At 41.7% G+C, this 19,517-nt stretch overlaps 1 protein-coding gene across 1 annotated transcript in view; it reads left to right on the forward strand.

Annotated features, from left to right (window-relative positions):
• si:ch211-246m6.5 (von Willebrand factor D and EGF domain-containing protein) overlaps nt 1-19,517 on the forward strand; it is a 327,759-nt gene that overhangs the window by 202,291 nt on the left and 105,951 nt on the right. The window contains exon 18 of the mRNA XM_063049712.1: nt 225-444. Within this exon, the coding sequence (XP_062905782.1) occupies nt 225-444 (220 nt within the window). The remainder of the gene's footprint in view (nt 1-224; nt 445-19,517) is intronic.

The following is a 19,517-nucleotide window of genomic DNA, read 5'->3' on the forward strand; positions in this document are numbered from 1 at the left end:
TCTGAATTTGTAAAATTGCTTTTCTATTTGGTTTGAGTAATATAATATGTAAAATAGCCTAAGGCCATGGGATCTCTGAGAAGAAAAATACACTCGACAGTAAATTCACAGAAATCATCTAAAATCTTCTTATATGTATATTAGTAAGTACAGAACATCACTTTACATTTGTGATCTTCGTTCATCGCACTGCTAAATCACGTGTTTCTCATTTTCCTTTACAGGTTGCCGTAAAGCCATGTGGCTGCATAAATGGTGGAACATGTGTTACAAATATCAATTTCCCCCCAGGAAGTGGTGAATACCTCTGTGTGTGTCCTGCCGGATTTGAAGGGGAGTTTTGTCAAGAAAATGTAGATGAATGCAACTCAAAACCATGTGGTGTGGGCACTTGTCTGGATGGTATCAACAACTACTCATGCAGATGTCCAACGGGCCTCACAGGTAGCAAGGCATATTTACCTTTACAAACAAAATTATTGGTAGAAGTGTTAGTTGAAATAAGAGTAAATGTGATCCTGTATACCTGTTTTAGCTCTATGTGTTGCAGAACAAGAATATTTACCCTTTGGAATTATCATGATTACAGCATTGCTACAACATTGCATGACCTTGTTCCCCCCTACTGTTTTATTCTGACATCTTCACCCTTCCTTTTCAGTCCTGATGAAGGGTCTCGGCTTGAAATGTCAACTGTTTATTCATTTCCATAGATGCTGCCTGACCTGCTGAGTTCCTCCATTATGTTCTGTGTATTCCTTTGGATTCCCAGCATCTACAGACTTTCTCATATTTGTGAATTGCTATAGTTATATGGTTTCTGAGTCTGGTTGTTGGTCATATAAACAATTTTAAATAATTCACTACATATGAGTGGATTTCCTTAAAGCTTCAATTATCAGTTTGTCTGAACGCTGTTCACCATCTTTTCACTTAAGTTCCCCTTTCTACAGAGAGAATGCAAAACGATTAGCAGAGTGGATGGAATTTCAGGCTTGCACTTTGTATTTGTAATGAAGAAGCTGTTTATTAAGTTAGGAGGTCACACTGAGGAGAATGCTATATTCTGGTTTGGATTAGTGCTGCTGCTTGTGTTACCATTGATTCAAAAGGAGTTCAGGTAATAGGGTTTTCAAGGATTGTTATTTTTAAATGAAATATTATCAAAGGTTTAGAGATTAATAATGTCAAAAACAATTTAAAAAGACTGCAAACAATAGGAATTCTGCAGATGCTGGAAATTCAAGCAACACGCATAAAAGTTGCTGGTGAACGCAGCAGGCCAGGCAGCATCTCTAGGAAGAGGTGCAGTCGACGTTTCAGGCCAAGACTTCGTTAATCCTGACGAAGGGTCTCGGCCTGAAACGCCGACTGCACCTCTTCCTAGAGATGCTGCCTGGCCTGCTGCGTTCACCAGCAACTTTAATGTGTGTTGCTTAAAAAGACTGCAGATGGGGGAAATCTGAAATAAAAATGAAGATTGCCAGAAACTCTTAGAATTTTAGGCAGGATATATGGAAAGAAAAACAGTTTGCTTCAGGACAACGATCATCCATCAGGACTGGGAAAAAGAGAAAATAAGTTAGTGCGAAGTTGTTGAGAGTTGGGAAAGGCTAGAAAAGCAAGAGGCATTTTTCTGATATAATAAGAAAAATAACTCTTGCCTATCTAGCCTTTCCCCTCTCGACAACTTAATGCTAACTTGTTCTCTGTCCTTCCCAATTCTAAGGTTACCATGTTGATAAGCTGTTGGTGAATCCATTTGCTTTACAGGTTAATGAGAGAAGGAATATGAAATAGCTATGCCAGAATTGTAGGGAACATCATAGGGGTTCCCAACCCGAGGTCCATAGTTAAATAGTAGAGGTCCCTGGCATAAAAAAGGTTGGGACCCCCTGGTCTAGCAGATCACTGATTCTATTGTGTTTCTTTGTATTTACTAAGAAAATGAAAATGAATCTCAACAGTAGTATGTGCTGGCTTATAATGTATATATTGTGATAACAAATTTTACTTTGAACTTTGAAGAAACATAACTGGCCAGTTCTGATATAAACAGAGAAAATGAGTTACCTGAAAGTGTTGAATTCATTATTGACTCCAGCCAACTGCAATGTGCTGAGATGGAAGGTGATGTGATATTCGTCAAGCTTACTTTGAGCATCACTTGAGCAACAGTATAAGAGGTCACAAACAGGAATTATATAAAAATACAGATGTAATTTTGGCCCTTGCTTATTCTCATAGCTAGACCTTAGATCTCAAGCAAGTGGAGTTGTAGGAAACGATGTTCATTATGAACTGAGTGTGTTGACGGTGAACTGGTTGGTTGTTAGTTAAAAGAAGAAATGAAATTGCCCTCAGATTATCCTGTGGTGGGACGAAGTTGTAAACGGATTGTAGTCCCTTGGAAAAGATAAGCTGGTTGAGACCAAAACACTCAGTTACCTTGTCCTCAATATTTCCTTCAAATCCAGATGAAGCAGTGATTCACCCACACTTCTTGCATACTAGTAAACTGTATTCAGGTCTTACAGTGTGGGTGAACCCTTACATTGGAGAAGTCCCATACAGATTGGTGACTGCTTTGCAGGGGACCTGATTGACCTACAGGAGCCACGTTGAGCTTCCAGTTGTCTGTCACATTACTTCTGCATCCAATTCTACTCTAACTTATCTATGATCTTCTACACTGTTCCAGTGAGGCACAGGTCACCTTGATTAAGTACTGCCTTACCATCAAAAGGATCCATCCTCTCATCACAATAAGCTACAAATTTTCACTTGACCCCAACCTATCAAAAATATTCCCTTTGGCCTCTTCATCACTCCCTCATCTTCTTTGCAACTAAACCTAATTTACTTTCTTTCTTTTTCGGTGTGATAAAGTGTTTTTGACCTGAAGCATAAACTTTTTCTCTTTCCACAGATGTTATCTTCCTTCACCTTTCCACCTTTACTTGCATAATGTGCCCTGCTTTTATTCACGTTTATATGTTTTCTGCATCAAAGATGATAGAGACCATTCTTGTTAGCATCTCAGTTCTCTATGGAAACCTGTGAAGGACAATGTCTGAATGTGGTCTCTTCTCAATCATAGCTCAAAAAACACCAATGTAATTGATCATAACTGTGAGGCCCTTCATTGGTCGAGGTTGACCATGGACTTTGCATCCTAGCTATCTACATGATGCACAAGCTGGGGCAGTATGAAATGGAGAGCAAGCTGTTTCCCTTTGCAGCAGGCTCCCCCTTTCCACACAGCTGAAGAATCCAAAGGAACAGCAGAGACTGATACAGTTTGGCATCACTAGCTTCGCATGAGTTGCTAGTCAGCATTGAACTCAACGTAGGACTGCCTTAGGGATTGCAGCTCAGGAATTTTTCTTGGAGTTTACTCAAGCCTTCACCATGAGTTGATACAAGGCAGTGGAGGTTTGGAGTCAGAGTTTTACTCCTCCTACATGAGTTGCCAACCACAGCTGACGAGCCCCATCTATCCGAAGTGACTGGTTTCTTTTCACCTGTAACCTGTCTTTGCCCCTTCTCCTATCAGTAGAAATGGTTTCACTGGGCTTAGTACCTAAGCCAAGTGTGAAGGCCAGGAGCTGAACTTGGTTGTCAGAGGCCATTTGAGATGCACAGCATTGGGAGCATTTAATAGATAGTGGGACCTTACCCCCACTGCCTCCCCTAACTATGACAACCCTGAGGAACCAGTTGTGGTCATAACTACATCAATGGCAAATATTCAATAAAACCCGAATCCAACAGTAGGTATGGAAGTATATTTCTTCCACATCTAAATCACAGTAAAATGCTCTGCTATTGAATTTATGTGATATCTCACATATTTTGTCCAGTAGTCATTTAACAAAAGCTACCTAGACTCAGAGAGATATAGCAGCAATTACAGCTTTTCCTACTTTTAATTCCACTTTTAATAGTCCTAAATTCTGACAGATGTTGAAGGACTAACAATGTCATTTATAACTATGCCCAGTCATGGTTCATTAATTTCTAAAATGTATTCTTAAAGGTGTTCCAGTGAGAATAATGCGAGCCAGTTGAATTTATTTTATTTTCAAAACACCAGAATTTCATTATCAGTTTGTGCTCACAATAGACAGTAAGTGTAAATTACATTCAAGTCATTGCAGTAGTTTGACATATACAGGAAACTAACTTCTTTGAGGATCAGGTGGGATCTGTGTTTTGGAAAATTGTAGAATTCCTGCCAGATAACATAGAAACATAGAAACACAGAAAATAGGTGCAGGAGTAGGCCATTCGGCCCTTCGAGCCTGCACCGCCATTCAGTATGATCATGGCTGATCATCCAACTCAGAACCCTGTACCAGCCTTCCCTCCGTACCCCCCGATCCCTTTAGCCACAAGGGCCATATCTAACTCCCTCTTAAATATAGCCAATGAGCTGGCTTCAACTGTTTCCTGTGGCAGAAAATTCCACAGATTCACCACTCTCTGTGTGAAGAAGTTTTTCCTCATCTCGGTCCTAAAAGGCTTCCCCTTTATCTCAAACTGTGACCCCTCGTTCTGGACTTCTCCAACATCGGGAACAATCTTCCTGCATCTAGCCTGTCCAATCCCTTCAGGATTTGATACGTTTCAATCAGATCCCCCCTTCAATCTTCTAAATTCCAACGAGTATAAGCCTAGTTCATCCAGTCTTTCATCATATGAAAGTCCTGCCATCCCAGGAATCAATCTGCTGAACCTTCTTTGTACTCCCTCTATGGCAAGGATGTCTTTCCTCAGATTAGGGGACCAAAACTGCACACAATACTCCAGGTGTGGTCTCACTAAGGCCTTGTACAACTGCAGTAGTACCTCCCTGCTCCTGTACTCGAATCCTCTTGTTATAAATGCCAGCATACCATTCGCCTTTTTCACCGCCTGCTGTACCTGCATGCCCACTTTCAATGACTGGTGTATAATGACACCTAGGTCTCGTTGCACCTCCCCTTTTCCTAATTGGCCACCATTCAGATAATAATCTGTTTTCCTGTTTTTGCCACCAAAGTGGATAACTTCACATTTATCCACATTAAATTGCATCTGCCATGAATTTGCCCACTCACCTAACCTATCCAAGTCACCCTGCATCCTCTTAGCATCCTCCTCACAGCTAACACTGCCGCCCAGCTTCGTGTCATCCGCAAACTTGGAGATGCTGCATTTAATTCCCTCATCCAAGTCATTAATACATATTATAAACAACTGGGGTCCCAGCACTGAGCCTTGCGGTATCCCACTAGTCACTGCCTGCCATTCCGAAAAGATTTAGCCTTGTGGGATAAGAGGTTATAAATTTACAGAGATGGATCAGTTGTTGTTTAATTACCTCATCAGAAAGCAAAAAAATAACTATGGATATCCTATTAAGTATTCTGAGATGACACATTCTTTAGACTTGTGTTGGTGGTTCTGTTTAGGAGTAATAGGTCTCCAGTGAAAAAACATTGACTTTCACTGATAAACGGTGCTTCCAGGACTTTAATCATCTAGGACCATGTAGAGCTCCACCAGAGTTTCCTCTGGCATCACCATGCTCTTGGGCTAAGCCCAATTTAACTAGCAAAAGTCCCACAAATATTCTTACATGTTTGATGTTGGTAGGGTAATAGTTCTCCAAGGAGGTGACAGGCCTTCAAGTTTAGTAGACAGCAATAAAATTCTTTAGCTTTCAAGTTTTACTGAGCTAGGTTTTAGGAATCTCAATAACACAAATCTAAACCTTCAAGAATTGTAAGCTTTGGTTAATAGTCTTTACTCTCACTGAGTCTATTATTCATTTGAGGGATGGGAGTGCCACTGATGAGGGTGGCATTATTGTCCATCCATAATTGTTCGTAAATTTTGCAGCTTGCTACGTCAGGGGACAGATAAGACTCTGCCACAACAGTTTGGGTTTGGAGTCACACAGCAGCAGATCTGGCTCAGGATGGCATATTTTATTTTGAAGAACGAGTGTGAACAAGATGGATTTTTATAACAATCAAGTAGTTATACACTTGATAATACTGATAATCGATTTGATTCCAGATTTACTTAATAACATGAATGAAAATTTCCATGCTGCCTTAGTGGAAGTTGAATTTGGATCAGTGCATCTAACACCCAAGCTGTTCCTGGCAGCAGAGTGCAAAACTATCACCAGGTCACCTTTCAGAATATAGTTGCCACAGCACTGGTCCCGAAGGAGCGGTAAAAAAATTCTGAAAGCATCCACAAAATGGAGTAACTTGATCTGGTTTCTTATATCAACCAACAAAACCTCATCTACCCTCCCCCATCATCGACTACTGCCACCACGTTATCTGCAATCCATTGGGACTGTTGTGTGGAAGGAATTATAAATCAACCAAATCAATTTACTGGCCCTAGGCATATCATTCCTGCCTAGTGATGTTTTATCTTCACTAATCAAAATTCGTGCTGCAAGCATATAGGCCTAATTTAAAAGTTTGACCAGAAATAAGAAAGATCAGATTTTCATTTCAAAATCTCTGTGCGGAAGCCTTGCAGGTAGCTCACCAGAGCCATGATAGAAGTCTTCGAGCCGCCATGGCCTTCCACTCCTAATCAGCATTGGCTTACAATTCTCTCAACTGCACCTACCTTGAGCTATGGCTTTGATATCATTCACATATTCTCTGACACCAGGTTAGGTTGAATTTTAAACTTTTCACTGAAGAATTATCTCCAGTGATTAAATGAAAGAAAAATCAGTTCTTAAAGAGGCGCTAATTATTTTTATGTCAGTTCCAGAATGAATCTACAGGGAATAGTTTCTGAGAATTTACCATTACACCTAATTTGGCAGAGAGCCCTTTTGGTTCTACAGGAATATCTTTCTTTGATTCTAGGTCAAACCTGTCCAGAGATGTCTGAGTGAAATGTAACAGCTCAGCCTGACATTATGTTTCAGAGATGAATTCATTGGAAGAGCGTTTGAGTCTTCCTGACATTTTTACCAGGAAAAGGGAGCCTGTTCATTTTGAAATCTTTGTGTAACTTGCAGAAAGTTGTGGCTTGCTGGCAAGGTTAGCATGTATTTTTCATCACAAACTATGTGACTTGCAAGGCTAGTTCAGTTATGTTTCCGTGGATCAGGAAAGGTGTGTGAAAGTGACAGATTGCCTTCTGTAAAGCATATTTCTATAAAATCTATAAAATTCCATGAAGTTGGGACTTTATGACAGCTCTGGCTGACTCCTGACAGTGTATCAGTGGCATCACATGGCCTTCTTCAGGTGGGTGATTTTGGTTTTGGATTTGGATTATTACAAAGATACATTAAAAAGCTAGCAACAGGAATTCTGCAGATGCTGGAAATTCAAGCAACACACATCAAAGTTGCTGGTGAACGCAGCAGGCCAAGCAGCATCTGTAGGAAGAGGTGCAGTCGACATTTCAGGCCGAGACCCTTCGTCAGGACTAACTGAAGGAAGAGTGAGTAAGGGATTTGAAAGTTGGAGGGGGAGGGGGAGATACAAAATGATAGGAGAAGACAGGAGGGGGAGGGATAGAGCCGAGAGCTGGACAGGTGATAGGCAAAAGGGGATACGAGAGGATCATGGGACAGGAGGTCCGGGAAGAAAGACAGGTGGGGGGGGACCCAGAGGATGGGCAAGAGGTATATTCAGAGGGACAGAGGGAGAAAAAGGAGAGTGAGAGAAAGAATGTGTGCATAAAAATGAGTAACAGATGGGGTACGAGGGGGAGGTGGGGCCTTAGCGGAAGTTAGAGAAGTCGATGTTGATGCCATCAGGTTGGAGGCTACCCAGACGGAATATAAGGTGTTGTTCCTCCAACCTGAGTGTGGCTTCATCTTTACAGTAGAGGAGGCCGTGGATAGACATGTCAGAATGGGAATGGGATGTGGAATTAAAATGTGTGGCAACTGGGAGATCCTGCTCTCTCTGGCGGACAGAGCATAGATGTTCAGCAAAGCAGTCTCCCAGTCTGTGTCGGGTCTCGCCAATATATAAAAGGCCACATCGGGAGCACCGGACGCAGTATATCACCCCAGTCGACTCACAGGTGAAGTGATGCCTCACCTGGAAGGACTGTTTGGGGCCCTGAATGGTGGTAAGGGAGGAAGTGTAAGGGCATGTGTAGCACTTGTTCCGCTTACATGGATAAGTGCCAGGAGGGAGATCAGTGGGGAGGGGTGGGGGGGACGAATGGACAAGGGAGTTGTGTAGGGAGTGATCCCTGCGGAATGCAGGGGGGGGGGAGGGAAAGATGTGCTTAGTGGTGGGATCCCGTTGGAGGTGGCGGAAGTTACGGAGAATAATATGTTGGACCCGGAGGCTGGTGGGGTGGTAGGTGAGGACCAGGGGAACCCTATTCCTAGTGGGGTGGCGAGAAGATGGAATGAGAGCAGATGTACGTGAAATGGGGGAGATGTGTTTAAGAGCAGAGTTGATAGTGGAGGAAGGGAAGCCCCTTTCTTTAAAAAAGGAAGACATCTCCCTCGTCCTAGAATGAAAAGCCTCATCCTGAGAGCAGATGCGGCAGAGACGGAGGAATTGCGAGAAGGGGATGGCGTTTTTGCAAGATGCGAGAAGGGGATGGTGTTCTTCCCGGACCTCCTGTCCCATGATCCTCTCGTATCCCCTTTTGCCTATCACCTGTCCAGCTCTTGGCTCTATCCCTCCCCCTCCTGTCTTCTCCTATCATTTTGGATCTCCCCCTCCCCCTCCAACTTTCAAATCCCTTACTCACTCTTCCTTCAGTTAGTCCTGACGAAGGGTCTGGGCCTAAAACGTCGACTGCACCTCTTCCTACAGATGCTGCTTGGCCTGCTGCGTTCACCATTAAAAAGCTAGGTTCACATACTGTTTATGCATATCAAATCATTACATAGTGTATTGAAGTAAACCAATACTGATGCAGAATAAACTATAAAAGCTACAGGGAAAGTGTAGTGCAGGTAAATGATAAAGTGCAAGATCATATCAGGATAGATTATGAGGTGAAGTTTCAATAGGTTTCAATAGGTACACTTAATGTCAGAGCAATGTATACAATATACATCCTGAAATTCTTATCCATCTTATGGTACAAAAGTTCCATTCAATAGTCTTATAACAGTGGGATAGAAGCTGTCTTTGAGCCTGGTGTTTTAATTTTTTCAGGCTTTTGTATCATCTGCCCAATAGGAGAGGGGAGAAGAGAAATGCCCGGGTGGGTGAGGTCTTTGATAATGTTGGTTGCTTTACTGAGGCAACGAGATCCTGATGACAAGAAGAACATTAACTGGAAATCTGGAAGACTACTCACTTGCATGGTCAGAAAGAGTGATATACTTTGGCACCTTATAACAGCCACAGATTTCATCTGATGAAAATCTAGAAAGGGATTGCAAAGTGTATCTCTGTGCCTGGTCTTCAGCAAGAAACCTTGGGTGCAGGTAGCCCAACTTTCAACTTTATCTTTTACTTGCTTATGTAGTTCAGAAACTGAGTCTGGGCTCACTTACTTGTTCTCATGCCTGCCCTCTTGTTGGATTGTATGCATAACCAGCCAACTTACATGCCTTCCCTCTGCTGGCTTGGCTGCTTGTCTCAGTACAGCTAGTGGAGCTGCTGTCACACAGTGCTAAAGACTGGCGAGAAGGCTGAGGAAGGGATAAAAGGATCAGCAATGATTGAATGGTGGAGCAGACTCAATGGTCTAAATGGCCTAATTCAGCTCCTATGTCTTATGATCTTATGGACTGGGGTTCAATCCTGATCTTGGGTGATGTCTGCTTGTAAGTTCTCCCTGCATCCCCTGGGATTTCTCCAAATTAATGTTGGATTAGTATAAAAGGATGGCCGATAGTAACCATGGACTTGATGGGATGAAGGGCTTGTTTCTGTCTTGATCAATATTGAAAATGCTCAGCTGGTTGGACACATCTATGGAAAGCAAATTGGAATTAAACTTTCCAGTCAATGGTCTTTCATTGAGCTCAGCATTTTAATCCAAATAATTACATAAACATAATTTTCCCAGTTGCTCTGGTGGTATTTGATTTCGTGACCCTGATGACTCTGATGCAGTGGGCATTTTATCGTCAGAGATGTCCCCAACTCTACAACAATGCCACTTTCCTGCACCATCTCCATATCATTTGACTCCACTGATATCCTCTAAAATCTAACAATCGCTGTTCAGGATGAAGGTAATTGTCGGGCCTCTAGAGCCCTCTGGAGCAGAATATTCTAAAAATTACCACCTTCTGTGTGAAGTAACTTTCTTCCAGTTGGAAATTGTCTCTGTCTTATCCTGAAACTGTGCCCACTCGTTCAAGTCTCCTTAGCCAGAGCCAACATTCTCCCTGGCTCCAGTCTTTTGAGCTCAATACATTTTGATCAGATCTCCTCTCATGCTTTTAAACTAGTATCGTGGGGAAGCTACTGCACAGAATCAAAGTGAGCTGCAGGGAGTTGTAAACTTAGTCAGCTCCATCACGGGCAGTAGCCTCTGTAGCATCCAGGATATCTTCAAGTAGATATGCCTCAAAAAAGTGGCATCTATCATTAAGAATCCCCATCTCCTAGGTCATGTCTTGTTCTTATTGCTACCATAAGGAAGGAGGTACAGGAGACTGAAGACACACACTCAATGATTCAGGAATAGCTCTGTCATTCAATTTCTGAATGGACATTGAACCCATGAGCACTAACTCATTACTTTTTATTTTATTTTTGCACTACTTATTTAATTTAACTATTAATGTATACCATAATTAACACTTTTTAATTATTATGTGATGCTTTAATGCTGTTGTAGAGACAACAAATTTCACAATATATGCTGGTGATATTAAACCTGATTCTGAACTGTATGGAACTACAGGTCTAGTGTACTCAATCTCACTGCATACTGTCAGCCTTTTCTTCATTGCACACCCACTATGCCAAGTATATCCAATTTTAGTTAAGGAAGCCAAAACTGTACACGCCACTCCAGATGTGGTCTCACTTAATTGCATTAAGATATTCTTACTTAGGTGCTACAAAGCTATTTTATTTTATAATGGAATTTGTTACAAGTTAGGACTGCAATAACAGAGTTGTGGATTACGTGAAGTTTACAGGGGATAGAATGTGTCACTATCCGGTATTACAATGAAATCTTCAAGTCTGAAAAACGTACTTGTAAATGGTGATTTCAAAGCTAGCACTGGTAAACTCAGGGAAGTTTATAGATATAGAAATAAACATTTTTTTTAGTATTTGTAAGGATAGGTAGTCCAAAATTTTCGCAGATGCAATCCTGCAGAAGGAACTGATTCTTGATCTTTTTGTATGTTACTCAATAATAAAGAAAAACAAATTTCTGATGACAGATGTCCCATTAAGTTTCTGTGCTAATCATTTAAGATTAAGGCAATGATTTTATTATTATTGTCTCAGACTCTTAGTCATTGAAGCAAGGGTGACATTGAGCTTCAAGTCACCTGTCCCTCTAATTCTCCACCTCACTTGCACTCTGACCCACTATGATTACTGTTGCAACAATGCCAATATACTTTGAAGTAGCAAGTGTGAGAGGTAGAGAGAGGGGGACTGCTGCAGAGAGGAAGCCATTTCAAAAGAACAAGTCTTGCTGGGATTGAGTTTTATTTCAGCCAATAGAAGAAAGTGAGGTGTAAATGGGGAGACCATTGTTTGAGTGGGCTGGTGTTATAGTGGGAGGCTTTGAATCAACAGGCTTGAGCAAGCACAAGCCGAGGTTCTAAGTAAGTCTTTTCTTTCTCTTTCTTTGTCTAATACTACAAAGCTAGTCTGCTAAGAATGGGTCACGAGTTAGTGGTATGTTCTTTGTGAGAGATATGGGAACTCTGGGAGCCCTGCAGGCTCCCTGATAACTACATCTGTTTGAAATGCAACAAACAGCAATTCCTTGGAGAACATGTTAAGCAACTGGAACTGCAGTTTGATTACCTTCAGCACATATGGGAGAATGAGGAGGTAATTGATAGGAGCTACAGGGTGATAGTCACTCCTAAGTTACAGGAGGCAAAATCCTGGGTGACTATCAGGAGAGATAAAAAATACTGTCATTGCAGAGTTACCCCTGTAGCATTCCCTCAAGAATAAGTATACCGCTTTGGGTACTGTAGGGGCAACCTACCAGGGGAAGCCTGGCTCTGTGGCTCAGAGGAGAAGTAGGTAGAAGATGAGTACATAGGTGATAGGAGATTTCATAGTTAGAGGAGCATAGAAGAAATTCTGTGGACATGAAGGAGACACCCAGATAGTATGTTGCATCCTAGGAGCCAGGGTCGGGGATGTCTCGGATCGGGTCCACAGTATTCTAAAGGGGAAGGGAGAACAGCCAGAAGCTGTAGTACGTTTTGGTAACAATGACAGAGGTAGGGGCAGGGGGAGGAGGTTGTGAAGAGAGAAGACAGGGAGTTAGGTAGAAAGCTGAAAAGCAGGACCTCTGGTGTAGTAACCTCTGGAGTGCTGCCTATGCCATGCACCAGTAAGAGTAAGAATGGATAATTTTGCAGTTGAATTGGTGCAGTGGGTAGGGTTTCAGATTTCTGGATCATTGGGATCACTTCTATGGAAGGTATGACCTATAGAAAAGGAGGGATTACATCTGAACCTGAAGGGGACCAATATCCTTGTGGGCAGATTTGTTAGAGATGTTGGGGAGGGTTTGAACTAATCCTTCGGGGGGGGGGGATAGGGTCAGAGTCAAGCATGGGGCAGTTGCTATACAAGTAAATGCAGTGTGTAGCGAGATAGTGAGGAAGGACAGGCAGATGACTGGGCAAAATTGCAGTCAGTGGGAAGAGCTGAACTGTAACATGGATCCAAAATTGAAAAAGGTGATGAAGACAGGACTGAAGGTGTTGTATTTGAATACACACAGTGTATGGAATAAGGCTGATGATCGTTTCACACAGTTAGGGGTTGGGAGGTATGAGGTTTAGAGCATTACTGAGTCCAGGCTGGGAAAAAGATCATAGTTGTGAGCTTAACACCCAAGGATACAAATTGTCTCGAAAGTGCTGGCAAATAGGCTGAGGGGTGGGGTGCCACTGTTAGTAAAAATGAAATGAAGTCAAAGGGATGATATAGGGTTGGATGATGTAGAATCCTTGTGGGTAGAGTTAACCAACTGTAAAGGTAAAAAAAAACCTGAAGGAAATTATATACAGGGTTCTGAACAGTATCCAGGTTGAGGGATACAAATTACAATGGGAGATAGAAAAGACATGTAAAAAGGGCAATGCTACGATAGTCAAGAGGGATTTCAATATGTACGTCGATTGGGAAAATCAAGCTGGTCCTGGATCCCAAAAGAGGGAATTTATAGAGTGCCTACAAGATGCCATTTTAGAGCAGCCATTGATTGAGCTTACTAGAGAAGGGCAATTCTGGATTGGGTGTTGTGTAATGAACTAGATCTAATTAGAAAGCTTAAGGTAAAGGAACCCTTAGGAGGAAAGTGATCATAATATGATAGACTTCACTCTGCAGATCGAGAAGAAAAAGATAATGTCAGATGTATCAGTATTACAATGGAGTAAACAGAATTACAGAGGCATGAGAGGGGAGCTGGCCAAAGCTGATTGGAATGTGATACAGGCAGGGATGACAACAGAACAGCAATGGGTAGAGTTTCTGAGGGCATTTTGGAAGGTTCAGGACAGATATATTGCAAAGATAAAGAAGTGTTCCAAAGGGAGGTTGCGGCAACCATGGCTGCTAAGTGAATTCAAAGAAAATAGAGGATTGGGAAGCTTTAAAAAAACAACAAAAGGCAAACAAAAAGACCACAAGGAAAGAAACGATGAAATATGAAGGTAAGCTAGCCAATAATATAAAACAGGTTTTTACAGATTTATGAAGAGTAAAATAGATGTGAATGGATGAGGTAGTAATGGGGGACAAAGAACCGGTGGGTGAATTTATTAAGTATTTTGTGTCAGTCTTCACTGTGGAAGACACTAGCAGTATGTCAGAAGTTGGAGAGTCAGGGGGTGGAAGTGAGTGTCGTTGCTATTACTAAGGAGAAGGTGCTTGGGAAGCAGAAAGCCACCTGGACCAGATAGATTACATCCCAGGATTCTGAAAGAGGGAGCCGAAGAGACTGTGAGGCTTTAGTAATGATCTTCCAAGAATCACTAGGTTATGGAATGGTTCCAGAGGACTAGAATGCAAATCCCAATCCACTCTTTAAGAAGTGAGGGAGGCAGAAGAAAGGAAATTAAAGGCTAGTTAGTCTGACTTCAGTGGTTGGAAAGAATTTTGAGTCTATTATTAAGTATGAGGTCTCAGGGTACTTGGAGGCAAATTATAAAGTAGGCCAAAATCAGTATTGTTTCTTTCAAGGGAAATCTCGCCTGACAAATCTTTTGGAATTCTTTGAGGAAATAACAGGGAGAATAGACAAAACAGAGTAAGTGGATACAACAGGAATTCTGCAGATGCTGAAAATTCAAGCAACACACATCAAAGTTGCTGGTGGACGCAGCAGGCCAGGCAGCATCTCTAGGAAGAGGTACAGTCGACGTTTTGGGGCGGGACCCTGATGAAGGGTCTCGGCCTGAAACGTCGACTGTACCTCTTCCTAGAATAAGTGGATGTTGTTTTGCTTAGATTTTCAGATGGCCTTTGACAAAGTGCCACACGTGAGTCTGCTTAACAAAGTAAGAGACCATGATACTACAGAAAATACACTAGTATGGATAGAAGTTTGGATGACTGGTAGGAGACAAAGAGTGGGAATAAACAGGGGCTTTCTCTCATTGGCTGCCAGTGACTAATGGTGTTCTGCAGGGATTGGTGCTGGGATCTTTTCTTTTCATGTTATATGCCAATGACTTGGATTTTTGAATTGATGATTTTTGTGGTTGATTGCCGATGATACAAAGATAGGTGGAGGAGCAGATAGTGTTGAGGAGGCAGGTAGAAGGACAAACAGTTTGGGAGAATGGACAAAGAAGTGGCAGATGGAATATAGTGTCGGGAGGTGTATTGTCATGCTCTTTGGTAGAAGGAATAAAGTTTCAAGCTTGTTTAAACAAGGAGAAAATTCAATAATCAGAGCTGCAAGGGGACTTGGGCAACCTTCTACATGACTCCCTAAAGATTAATGTGCAGTTTGAGTTGGTGGTGAGGTAGGCAAATACAATTTTGCATTTATTTCAGGGGAACTAGAATATGAGCAGGAATGCAGTGCTGAGGATTTATAAGGCATTGATCATACCATATTTGCAGTATTGTGAACAGTTTTGGGCCCCTTATTTAAGAAAAGATGAGCGGGCATTGGTGAGGGTCCAGAGGAGGTTCATGAGAATGATTCCGGGAATGAGAGCATTAACATATGAGGAGCCTTTGAATTCTCTGACCCTGTTCTTATTGGAGATTAGAAGAATGAAGGGCAATCTCATGGAAACCTATTCAGTATTGAAAGTCCTGGATAGAGTGGATGTGGTGAGGATGTTTTCTATAGTGGGTGAGTCTAGAACCAGAGGGCACAGCCTCAGAATAGAGGAACTTCTTTAGCCAGAGGGTGCTGAATCTATGGAATTCATTGCCTCAGACGGCTGTCACTGAATATATTTAAAGTGGAAGTTGATAGGTGCTTGATAAGTCAAGACGCCAAAAGTTAAAGGAAAAAGGCAGGAGAATAGGGTTGAGTGGGATAATAAATCAGCTATGATACAATGGTGGAACATACTTAATGGACTAAATCGCCTAATTCTGCTCCTATGTCTTAACGTTTTAAGATCAGTTGAAAGAAATTTATTGGCACATTGCAACTTTTCTTGATTTTGTTAAAGTTATTCATTTCTGGTCTAAGATCAACCATCTATAATAAATGGTTCAAATGGTTCTGCTTTTTTAAATCAGAGAATGTGCACTGCATACAACCTGAATACTTGTTTTTGCAGACAACCACTGAAAACAGAAGAACCCCAAAAGAACAAATGACAGAAAAGCGTTAGAACCCCAAAGTCCCCTCTCCCCCTCCCCCACACAAGCAGCAGCAAGCATCAACCTTCCGCCTCCCCCACACCCATTTCAGCAAAAAAGTGTCAGTGCCCACCACCCACCCAGCAACAGCAAAGCACTTAAAGAGCGACCATGATCTGCAATCAACAAAAAACTGTTGTTTACCCGACAGTTTGACATGCCACAGGGACTAGCAAACCTTTCTGCAAAGGATATTAGTTCCCCTTCAGATCAGGTGCCAACTGTTCCTTCTGTACAGGTCCCATCTTTCCCGGAAGAGAGCTCAATGATCCAAAGATCTAAAGCCCTTCCTCCTGCACAGTTTCCTTAGCCACGTGGTAAGTTGTGTGCTCCTCATATTTCTGGCCACACTATGACGTAGCATGGGTAGCAATCCTGAGATCACAACCTGGAGGTCCTGTCCTTTAACTTTGCACCTAACTCCCTGAATTCACTTTGTAGGACCTTGTCACCCTTCTTGCCAAAGTCATTGTTAGCAAAGTGGGCCATGACCTCTTCTTGCTCACCCTCCCTCATAAGAATGCTGTTGAGTCATTCTGAACTGTTCCTTACCCCGGTACCTGTGAGAGAACATATCATCTGGGAATTTTGTTCTTGTGCACAGAACCTCCTGTCTGTTTCCCCATACAATGAATCCCCTGTCTCTGTAGCTCACCTCTTCATGAATCTGTCTAAGTACTGCTTAAACTTGGCTATTGTTATTCCTTTCATCACTTCCCCCTGTAGTGCAAACCAGGCATCGACCACTGGGTTAAATAAAAATTGCCTTGTAAATCCCCTTGTAAACTTTTCCTCTCTCACCGTAAAGCTATGAAGAAAGAAGATGCTATATATCCTGTCAATGTCTCACATATATTTATATACTCTTATCAGGTCACCTCTCAGCATCTTAGACTCCCAATCAAAGTTTGACAAACAGTCAAAGTTTGTCCAATGACTCTTATATCTAATACTCTCTCATCCTGGGAACATCCTGGTTGCGTTGAGTTATTCAGCTGATTGATAAATATATAAAGGCCAAGTATTTGGAGCATACTCCACAAATTAACAATGCACTGATGATATCTCCTTGTACGGTGATGAAACATTTGCAAATGAATTGCCAAGATCGGAGAACAACTTAACCCAACCTACACATTTTCTGAGTTATTTCCAGCTAACGTCCTCTTCTACACCTTCACCAAAGATTCTGCATTCTTCCTGACTGGAACTGCACTCCAAATGTGGCCTAACCAAGATTTTGTATATCTGCAAACAGACTTCCTGTTTTTATATTCAACACCCCAACCAATACAGACAAGTATTCTATACTCACTCCTTACCAACTTACTATTACTTGATATTGTTCTATCCTAGAAATTAGAGAGGTATTCTTCTCTACTAGGAATACTTCACCAAACTGAACCAGCCTTTAACTTTATTAGCCATTTTGATGAATTACAGCAACATTAAAATCTGTATTTTTGAGTGTCATCCCTTACCACTTGCAATAAGCCAAGCTGTTGCTTATAGAGAAATATTGTCCGCCCATGAAGCCTGTGATTGAAGCCTTTTAAAATAAGTACGACCATAAAGAGAGCACTGGGCAATGCATTACCTCCATAAGTATTTGGATACAGCTTGGTGATGGTTTGTCTTAGTGAACCTGTACTGTTAGAGCTTCAACTTGAAATTATCTTAACTGTAACCAAAATAAAACGGTTGAGTTGACAAGAGTGAAAGGTGTTGGGTAATATTTGCGAGAAGCTGTTATTGGATTGAAACTGTTCTTTATTAAAACGTGCAATAACTTTTGGCAGAAGACTAGAGGAAAGAAATCCAGAGAATTACAGCAACAAAGACAGCTGAGAATTCATTCATATTCTGCAGAAAATAATAACATCTGCTCAGGCTGTTCTCAACTGGCCAGCATGGCTGATTTTAATTACCCTCACTTGCCAAAGTTCTAGAGTGTTTTCTTCTAATTTATGTGGCCAGATTGCAATACTTATTCCCCTCTTGGCACAACAGTGTTCAGGAAAACACCATAGATTAGAACGGATTTGGATCGTCCGGTTAATCCTTCCATTGGAACACAGAACACCCATCACAACATCTGATAGATTCTTGAATAATTCCATGTACTTCCCCAGCTAAAATCCATTCCAATGCATGAGTTTCTTTTGTGTGACATGCTTCCTCACAGCAGCGGTGAACCCACATCTCTTACCAGTTTGTGTCAGCAAGCTCATGGCCTTAGTTGTTGTTCAGCCTAGTAACAGGTTTGACCATGACCAAATTGACCGTTTTGCCTATTGGCCCTAATCCAATTTGCTTACATTAGGAACATACCCTTCTATGTCTTTTCTATTTAATTCTCTGTGAAATGCCTCTTAAACTTATGGTTGTGTCTGATTCCACCAGATTCTCTGGTAATGTGTTCCAGATACCAAGCACCACCAGAGTTAAAAAAATAATCCCTGGATCCCCCATAAAAGTCTAACTTCTCATTTTAAAACCATACCTTCTTGTTTTGATACCCCTAACATGGGAAAACTTTCTGACAATCTAACCTATCTATGCCTTTCATTAGTCTTATTCATTCCAGAGAAAGCAATCCCAGCCTATCTAATCTCTCCCTGTAATCCAATCCTCCAATCAGGTCAATATCTTGCTAAACACTTCTGCACTCTGTCCAGCACAATAACATTCTTCCTATAGTCTAGTGACCAGAACTGCACACAATACACCAGGTGTAATCTAAACAGTGTAGTTTAAATTTGCAACATAATACTCTAACTATTCAATACCCTGTGAGACATGCCATATACTTTCTTGATCAAACTATATTACCACCTTTAGGGAGCTATGTACCTGAATTTCTATGTGTACTGGGATATGTATTACAAACAAGCAGCAATAGTCCCAGCAACAATCTCTGTGGCACAACGCTAGTCACAGATTTCCATTCAGTGTAGCACCCTTACACCACTACTGCCTGCCTCCTTTCACCAAGCCATTTGGACTCAATTGACCAGCTTGCCTTAGATCCAAGCACCTTGACCTTCTGGAGTCTACAATGTGTCAAATGCCTTACTAAAGACCATAGATATAGGAGCAGAATTAGTCCGTTTGGCCTTCTGTGTCTGGTCCACCATTTGATCACGGCTGGTTTATTATCCTTCCCCATTCGCCTGCCTTCTCCCCATAACCGTTGATGTCCTTGTGACTGTTGAGAGGGATAATACATCAGCCCTAATAAAATGGTGGAGCAAAATCAATGGGCTAAATGGTTTAATTCTGCTCCTCTGTCTTATGGTCTTACAGTCTTTATTCCTTCAAGCAAATGCATGACCATACACTTGCCTATGCTGTCGATCATCTAGTACTTCTTTGCCCGTTTGTTGGAGGTGTACCAAGCTGTAACTATTGGCAGTCTGGTGGGGTGAATGCAGCTGGAACTTACAGACATTGCATGGAATCTCTGCCTTGGATAGGATTGTTTACAGTGCTCTCTGA

The sequence above is a fragment of the Mobula hypostoma genome, chromosome 5, assembly GCF_963921235.1.
Source record: "Mobula hypostoma chromosome 5, sMobHyp1.1, whole genome shotgun sequence".
NCBI lineage: Eukaryota > Metazoa > Chordata > Chondrichthyes > Myliobatiformes > Myliobatidae > Mobula > Mobula hypostoma.